The sequence below is a fragment of the Orycteropus afer genome, unplaced genomic scaffold (genome assembly GCF_000298275.1).
Source record: "Orycteropus afer afer isolate SDZICR_OR568_19922 unplaced genomic scaffold, OryAfe1.0 scaffold00045, whole genome shotgun sequence".
In the NCBI taxonomy this organism is placed as follows: Eukaryota; Metazoa; Chordata; class Mammalia; order Tubulidentata; family Orycteropodidae; genus Orycteropus; species Orycteropus afer.
In genome coordinates this window covers 113,063-122,205 of record NW_006921632.1, presented here as the reverse complement: position 1 = coordinate 122,205, position 9,143 = coordinate 113,063, and the positions used below count along the sequence as shown (strand labels likewise).

At 41.9% G+C, this 9,143-nt stretch overlaps 1 protein-coding gene across 1 annotated transcript in view; it reads left to right on the top strand.

Annotated features, from left to right (window-relative positions):
- Positions 1–7,876: 7,876 nt before the first annotated feature.
- HIGD1C (HIG1 hypoxia inducible domain family member 1C) overlaps positions 7,877–9,143 on the top strand; it is a 19,689-nt gene continuing 18,422 nt past the window's right edge. Inside the window, exon 1 of the mRNA XM_007937803.1 lies at positions 7,877–7,970. Within this exon, the coding sequence (XP_007935994.1) occupies positions 7,877–7,970 (94 nt within the window). The remainder of the gene's footprint in view (positions 7,971–9,143) is intronic.

Genomic DNA, 9,143 nt, shown 5'->3' with positions numbered 1-9,143 from the left:
ACGTCAGCACATCAAGGGTAGAACTGCAGGGTAGAATTATCACCCCCTTTTCCTGCTCTCTTACTAATCTGCCAATTTCTGACCATGGTGTCTCCTTTGTCCCTAACCTGCTTCTGAGTCTGCAGTTTTTATCTTATTGTTGTCAGGTGCCATCGAGTTTGTTCCAACTCATAGCAACACTGTTTACAGCAGAGTGAAACACTGCCTGGTCCTGCACCAGCCTCACAACTGTTGCTATGTTTGAGCCTGTTGTGGTAGCCACTTTGACAATCCATCTCATTGAAGGCCTTCCTCTTTTTCACAAAACCATCTATCCTCTCACTCACACTGGAAACCTGGGCATCATCCTAGCTCTCTCCGTCTAACCTCTCACCACAAGTCGGTCACCATGCCTTCCTTTCTTCCTCCACTACTTTGCATACATCACTTCTTGCTTGCATTAAAAGCCTCCAGGCTGGTCTCCTTGTATTCTGACCCCCACGCTGCTACCAGCACCTAAATCTAAATCACTCCTGCCTGAAATCCTCATAGCTTCCAGATTAAAGGTCAAAATCCTTAGTTTAAAATGCATTGTTTTTAGGCACATAAAACAGTGTAGCACATAAAACAGTGTAGCTACACTGCTTTATGTGCCTAAAAACAATTTGATAGTTACTCAAAAAGTTTATCGTAGAATTACCATAACTCCAAAACCAAACTCACTGCCATTGAGTCGGTTCTGACTCATAGCGACCCCTCCTTGGATTTCCAAGGTGGTAGCTCTACGGAAGTAGATTGCCCAGTCTTCCTTCCGAGGAGTGGCTGATGGGTTTGAACTGCCAGCCCTCTGATTAGCAGTCAAATGCCTTAGGCACTGCACCACCAGAGCTCCAAGAATTACCATACAACTCAACAATTCCACTCCTAAGTACATATGCAAAAGACTAGAAAGCAGAGATGCAAATAGATACTTGTAAACCAATGTTTATGTCAGCGTTATTCATAGTAGCCCAAAGGTGTAAACAACCCAAGTGTCCCAAGTGTCCATCAATAGATGAATGGGTTAAAATATATATATATATATATATATATATATATATATATATATATATATATGTATGTTACATACATACAATGGAATATTATTCAACACAAATAGAAGTGAAGCTCTGACACATGCTATGGCATGGATGAACCTTGAAAACATGTTGACTGAAGTAAGTTAGACACAAGCCAAACCAAACCCACCGCTGTCAGTCATTTCTGACTCATAGTGACACTTTATGACAGAGTAGAGCTGCCCCATAGAGTTTCTTAGCCTGTAAATCTTTTACGGAAGCAGACTGCCTCATCCCATATAGCATCTGGTAGATTCGAACTGCCAATCTTTTGGTCAGCGTCCAAATGTTTTAACTACTACACCACCAGAGCTCCTTAAGCAAAATGACAAATATTATATAGTCACACTTATATAAAATACCACGCATAGGACAATGCACAGAGACAAAAAGGTTACCAGTGTTTACAGGGGAGCTCTGGTAGTGTAGTACCTAAGGCATTTGACTGCTGACCAGACGGCTGGCAGTTAAAACCCACCAGCCACACCTCAGAAGGAAGATTGGGCAATCTACTTCTGTAGTGATACCGCTTCAGAAACCCAAGGAAGGGTCGCTATGAGTCGGATATGACTCGACAGCAGTGAGTTTTTGGTTTGAGTGTTTACAGGAGGGGAGGTATAGGATGGGGAGTCATTTCTTGATGGGTACTGAATTTCTGACTGGGGTGATGAAAAACTTTGCAACTAGATGGTGGTGGTAGTTGTGCAATAGAATTAATGTCACTAATGTCATTGAATTGTGCACCAAAAAGTGTAAACAACCCAAGTGTCCATCAATAGATGAATGGGTAAAAAAAAGTCACTGAATTGTACACTTAATAATAATTAAAAAGGCAATTTTTTGGTTATATATATATATTTGCCACAATAAATTAAAAGAAAAAAAACAGGGAAGAGGTAACTGTCGGGAGGAAGTGGGAGGGGAGCTATTGCATTGGGGTAAATTGTAGTCAATGTCATGAGACAAAGTGTATGTAAACTGCTGTATGGAAAGTGAATTTGCTCTGTAAACTTTCACCCAAATCTTACAGTCTGGCCCTATTGGCTGTGCAGTTCCGTCCTCAATAGCCACTTCCCAGCCCTGGTTTTACACAATGTGCTGTTTGTGCCATTTGCCTCTGTGCCTTGCCAAGTGCTATATGCCCTCTGTTTGGAGTAGCCCTATCTTCATCTATAACTTACTAGTTCTCTAAAACAGCTCAAAAGTCATCTTCTCCAAAAACCTTTCTTAAAACTCCAGTTTAATTTTTAGGTCCTGTCTTAGTTATCTAATGCTGTTATAACAGAAATATCACAAATAGGTGGCTTTAACAAACAGACATTCCTTTTCTCACAATTTAGGAGCCTAGAAGTCCAAATTCAGTGGCTGGCTCTAGGGGAAGGCTTTCTGACTCTGTCGGCTCTGGGGAAGGTGCTTGTCTCTTTCCAGCACCTTTTTCGTGGTTCCTTGGTCATTTTCCTGTGGCATGGCATCTATCTTCTCCCACCTCTGCTTATTTCTTCTGACCCTGGTCTGCTCTTTTATATCTCAAAAAGTGATTGGCTTAAGACACATCCTACACTAATACTGCCTCATTAACAAAACAAAGAAAACTCATTCCCAATACCCCACAGGAACAGGGGTTAGTATTTAGGGGGACACACATCAATCTGTAACAGCTCCTTTAAACCCATGTCTCCATCCTCTCACCTTCTCAATGTGCTCTGGTTGTTGGTTTACCTACTAGATGGTGTCTTGAGGACAGGGCACTTATCTTAGTTCACCTCTGTATCTGTAGCACTCAATCAATCTTTGTTAAATGTACAAATGATCTCAACTATTTGCTTCCTCTGTTTCTGCTATCATGTTTCTCAGAGCTCTGGAGAAAGTATGAGACCTTCAGGGCTGCTCAGAAATCTTTTAATTCATCCTCAGCTGCCACAAAGCCCAAACCTTTAGCACACTCAAGTCATCCTATCTTATTTCCATGCACCTCCGTCCTTCATTGTTTGTTTCATCAGGGGAGGGGGGAAAGAGCTATTTAGTGGGACTGGAAATTTAAGAACCTCACAGGTCTCCTCTCCTGCAAAACATGAGGTCTCCTTCCAAGCTCTGCAAGATTAGCCTGGGCTCTTGATCCATCTCTTCCCGGTCTTCTTTCTACCAGGTCACACTTCTTTTGCATCTTCACTATTTCCCTCTCCAGTAATTCTTTCCCATGTGTTTAAACATCCTAAAACTCCTACACCTTGCTGTAGTGAAAACAGAACAGAACAACTTTACTTTCCCTTCTAACTGCTGCCTTCTCTTCCTCCCTTCACTGCCGAATCTCTTGTTGTTGTAACTTTACTGTGGAGAACCTGACAGAGACCACTTTAACCCAAGTGTCCAAAGCAGTGGTGTTCTAGAGCTGAGTCATGCCAACTCACGATCAGTAACTGTGCACATCTCTTCCCAATTCCATGTTCCGTTATGTCAGGACAGCAGCTTGAAACTGGCCACATTGGTAGTATTTACACCATGGAATTTGGCAAATGCTACACATCAAGGCTGCTGCTTTTTTCTTCTTCTAAAGAACCAACTGTTAAATGTTTATCAGCATAACAATGGACCAAAGTTACCGACACTGAGTAATACACACCAAAAAGGACACAACATCACTTATATGGTATTCTGTAAAAAATGCATAACCTCAATATTATGATGAGAAAACATCAGACAAGGCTAAATTAAGAGCCATTCTACAAAACAACTGGCCTGCACTGTCAAAATATCAAGCGGTGAAACACAAAGACAAAGTAACTGTTCTAGATTAAAGGAGACTAGAGACATGAGTAATTTAATTTTGTGTATTTCACTGGACATAGATTGTATTTTGATAAAATGTATTTAAAAAAAAAAAGACATGGGTAAAATTCTGAATGATGCAGAAAGCATCAAAAGAAGATGGAAGGAATACATAGTCACTGTACCAAAAACAATTGGTTGACATTCCACCATTTTGGGAAGTAGCGTATGATTAAGAACCGATGATATTGCAAGAAGAAGGCCAAGCTGCACTTCAGGCACTGGCAAAAAACAAAGCTCCAGGAATTGATGGAATATCAATTGAGACCTTTCAACAAACAAATGCAGTGCTGAAAGTTCTCACTCATTTATGCCAAGAAATTTGGAAGACAGTGACCTGGCCAACTGACTGGAAGAGATCCATATTTGTGCCCATTCCAAAGAAAGGTGAGCCAACAGAATATGGAAATTATCAAACAATATCATTAATGTCTCACTAATTTTGGTCATGGTGTCAGATGGGACAATTCCCTGGAGAAGGATATCATGCTTGGTAAAGTGGAGGGTCAGTGAAAAAGGGGAAGGCCCTCAACAAGATGGATCGACACAGTGGCTGCAACGATAGGCTCAAGCACAGCAAGGATTGTGAGGCTGGCACAGGACTGGGCAGCGTTTCATTGTGTTGTACACAGGGTCACTGTGAGTAGGAGGTGACTTGATGGTACATAAGAACAATATCATTAATATCACACACAAGTAAAATTTTGCTGAAGATACTTCAAAAATGGTTGCAGTGGTACATAGACAGGGAACTACCAGAAATTCAAGCCAGATTCAGAAGAGGGCATGAAATGAACAATATCATTTCTGATGTCAGATGGATCTTGGCTGAAAGCAGAGAATACCAGAAAGATGTTTGCATGTGTTTTATTGGCTATGCAAAGGCATTCGACTGTGTAGGTCACAACAAATTATACATAACACTGCAAAGAATGAGAATTCCAAAACACTTCATTGTACTATGAGCAATCTGTACATAGACCAAGAGGCAACCCTTCAAGCAGAACAAAGGGATACTGCATGGTTTAAAGTCAGGAAAGCTGTGTCAGGGTTGTATCCTTTCACCATACTTATTCAATCTGTGTGCTAAGCAAATAATTTAAGAAGCTGGACTACGTGATGAAGAACTCAGCATCAGGATTGGAGGAAGACTTATTAATAACCTGCAATATGCAGATGACACAACCTGCTTGCTGAAAGTGAAGAGGACTTGGAGCACTTACTGATGAAGATCAAAGACTACAGTCTTTAGTATGAATTACACCTCAACATAAAGAAAACACAAATCCTCATAACTGGACCAATAAACATTATGTTAAATGGAGAAAAGATTGAAGTTGTCAAGGATTTCATTTCACTTGGACCAACAATCAACACACATGGAAGCAGCAGTCAAGAAATCAAAGGATGTATTGCACTGGGCAAATCTGCTGCAAAAGACCTCTTTAAAGTGTTAAAGAGCAAAGATGTCACTTTGAAGACTAAGGTGCCCCTGACCCAAGCCATGGTTTTTTCAATTGCCTCATATGCATGTGAAAGCTGGCCAATGAATAAAGAAGACTGAAGAAGAACTGATATTATGGTGTTGGTGAAGAATACTGAATGTACCATAGACTGGCAGAAGAATGAACAAATCTGTCTTGGAAGAAGTATAGCCGGAATGCTCTTTAGAAGCAAGGATGGTGAGACTTTGTCTCTTGTACTTTTGTCATGTTATCAGGAGGGACCAGTCCCTGGAGGAGGATATCATGCTTGCTGAAGTGGAGGGTCAGTGAAAAACAGGAAGACTCTCAAAAAAATGGATTGACACAGTGACTGCAATGATGGGTTCAAGTATAGCAAGGATTGTGAGGATGGCGCAGGACCAGGCTGTGTTTCCTTCTGTTCATAGGTCACTGTGAATCAGAGCTGACTCCACAGCACCTAACAACAACAAAACAAAGAGATGTGACAAGTAAATATAATACGTATTCCTCATTGGATCCTGGACCTGGAAAAAAGAAAATGCAATTTAAGCACATTATTAAGACTACTGGTGAACTATGAATAAAGTCTTTTGATTGGATAACAGTATTGTATCAACGTTAATTTCCTGATTTGGATTATTATACTACAGGATATGTAAGAGACTGCCCTAAATACAAAAGTATATGAGGGTGAAGTCACACTGACCTGTGTGATGAGTGAATCATCACTCTCAGATGATTCGGGGTGGGGATGGGGGATCAAATCTAGAGACAAATGATAAAGCAAATTGTGGCTAAATGACTCTGGGCATATAATACTTTGTACTATTCTTGGAACTTTTCTGCCTGAAATTATTTTAAATTTCAATTATAAAAGGGGGGGGGGAACATGTGAAAGCTGCCCTACCTACTGCTCCCCACCCCCCCCAGGTCCATGTGGCTGCAGAGGGAAGCGGTGAGCAAGGCTTTGTCTGAAACTTCAAGCAGAGGCCGGTGGGCAGAAGCCAGCGCCTCCTAGTGGCCCCTGCCTTTCTGCTGCACACCTATCTCTAGAGCCACAACCCTTCAGGTTATGTGCGCAGGGGCAAGTGAGCGGGCACTCTCGGCTCCTTCCCGCGGAGGCCCTAGGCCGGTGGCTTGGCCACGGGCGCCGTGACATCATGTCATGCCCCGCAGGGCGTGCGCGAGGCTTGCTGTTATGCAGGAGTCTTGGGTGCGAGGGTCCCCAGTCGCCAGATGACCCTGGGCGGTGTCCCGGAGGCTCTGCCCAGGACCTCTGCCGCTGTGAGGGCTCCTCTGGCAAATGCCTCAGATGGCTAAACCCTTTCCCCTCATCCTACTGTTGTACTCCTGTACCCGCTTTCCCTGGGTACCTGGTCCTCCGCCCTTGAAGTTGGGCAAGTTGGGAGCTCCCCAGTGACGGGGTGAATCAAGTAAATTAATTTTCTTGGAAAGCCTTAAGTTTGTTTGTGGCACCAGTGAGTTTCCAAGTAGGTATGGAGGAAACCTCGGCCAAGACCAGTCTCCTCCCCCTCTCTTCCATGTGTGTTTCTGGGCTTTCCAATTACCAATTAGTTGGGAATTGCTTGTAGATGTGGCCCTGCCTTATAAAGCCGTTCTGACCCACAGCCTGAGCCCGAGGCAGCAGGAGACAGACGGCACTAGTGGGACTCGGCAAAGGTAGTGTTACTGTGCTTCTGCCGCTTACGGGAGAGCTGCATTTTCTCATGAAACCTTATTCATAGGATCAAGTCATTGTATTTGAAGTTTGTGTTGAAAACGGTGGATTGTACTGATAACAGTACTTAGGTGCTGCTCCGCTGCGTCCGTTGTGGTTACAGATCCTCCTGAGAGTGCTCGCAGCCCATGTAGACAGGGAGGGCTGTTTCCATGCCCTCACATAGCACCTGGCAGGTGCTCCTAAGTACCTGAGTGCCTTTATAATGCCCTGCATGTTCTGCAGAACTGGAGTGATGGTTCTCCCAGCACCTGTAAGTCTGGAATTACTTTTGTCCATGTTGGCACTGATACAACTCTTTAAAAATGAGATTTTTGCAAAAGAATCTCTGAGTTCTCAAGGTTTGTGGAAGAAGTCTTGAGGTTGCCAATGATCTCAAATGCTGAGCAGTGTGTCTAAGTGAAAGGAGACGGCATAACAGAATTGTGAATTGTGTTAATTTCTACTCTGTATTCATGGAATCGGATGGGCATTCTTTCTCTTTATTTATGTTTCTCTTACACCTTCTCCCCCCACACCCACACACCAACAAAATGACAAGACTCTGTAATGAAAAGTCTGAAGATTATTTCAATTGAGCAGACAGGCATGTCAAACAAAGACAGAGAAGGATAAATTAGGAGAGTGTAAATGGGTTATTTACTTATTTCTTTTTTTCAGTGATTTACCTTTCCTTTCTCTCCCACAAATAGATTACTTTTAATGATTCACAGCCACTACATTTATCCTTAACTGTTACTAGAGAGAAAATGTCTTCAGATAACCAGTGGTCAGCGGATGAGGATGAAAGCCAATTGTCCCGACTCATGAGGAAATCTAGAGAATCCCCCTTTGTCCCTATAGGTAAGTACAAGCCTTGACTGAATACTAGAAAACTCTAATAACATCATGATGCCTTATCCAGTGTCTCTGAGGATTTAAATGTTTCATGTAATTGAATTTTTTTCAGATAATTGAAGCTAATCCCCTCTAAGCATGAGTATGATTTAAGCTTTCAGAATAGTTTCTAGTACACGGTAAGTCATCAATAAATGTTAGTTACTATTACTATGAAGTATCAAAGCCAATTTAAGTAAGGGCAGAGCTTTGATTTGATCAAGAAAAGAGGTTTTTGCTAGAAAGTAAATAATGATAAAAATTGGCTATATATCATTGAATAATTTTATTCAGCTGTCGTTATCCATTTTCATTAGTGGGGTATCTAAAATAAATGATTAGTTCCCAGGCAATCTAAATGTAATTGACTAACTTTAACTTTTCCATGATGACTCAGGAGCAGCAGCAGCATGTAGGGTGAGTCGGTGGGGTTATTGCAATGTGGTCTCTTTGTCCTAGAACTATGTAACTCCAACCTTTACGTTCCTGTGTCTGCTGTTTATAGATATTTCTTTCTTCCCTCACTGTGGATACCATCAAAACAATTCTGCTTCTAATGTTCTAGCTAAATACCCAAGCTTGAAAGAACTGTGAGTCGATTCAGAGTAATCACTGGGGCATAACTGTATGCTTGAAAAGATGAACTTTATGGTGTTCATTTTGGCTGCTCAGAAGCCATTTTTGCTGGCTTCCTGGCGTGTTCCAGATGTTGAGGTTGATGTTTAAGCAAACTCTGGATAAAAGGAGAGGAGCTCTGGTGGCGTAGTGCCTAAAGCATTTGACTGCTAGCCAAAAGGCTGGTTGGCGGTTCAGACCCACCAGCCACTCCTCAAAAGGAAGATGGGGCAATCTACTTCCATGGTGATACTATGGAAACCCAATGGCAGTGTGTTTGGTTTTATTAAAATTAGATCTGGAGCCTTAGCATCTTTAACCTTTTTCCACCCATTAATGTGTTTATGTTTTCAACAAATACTATATGCATGTGGACTTAAAAACAAAAACAGAATCTAAGCATCAATATCATGTTTAAAAATCTGAGCATTCTCTTCCTTCTCCTCTGGATGCTTAAACTGTCCTAAGCATTATTTAGGAGCTCTAGTTACATATGTTGTTGTTGTTATGTGCCGTCGAGTCAAA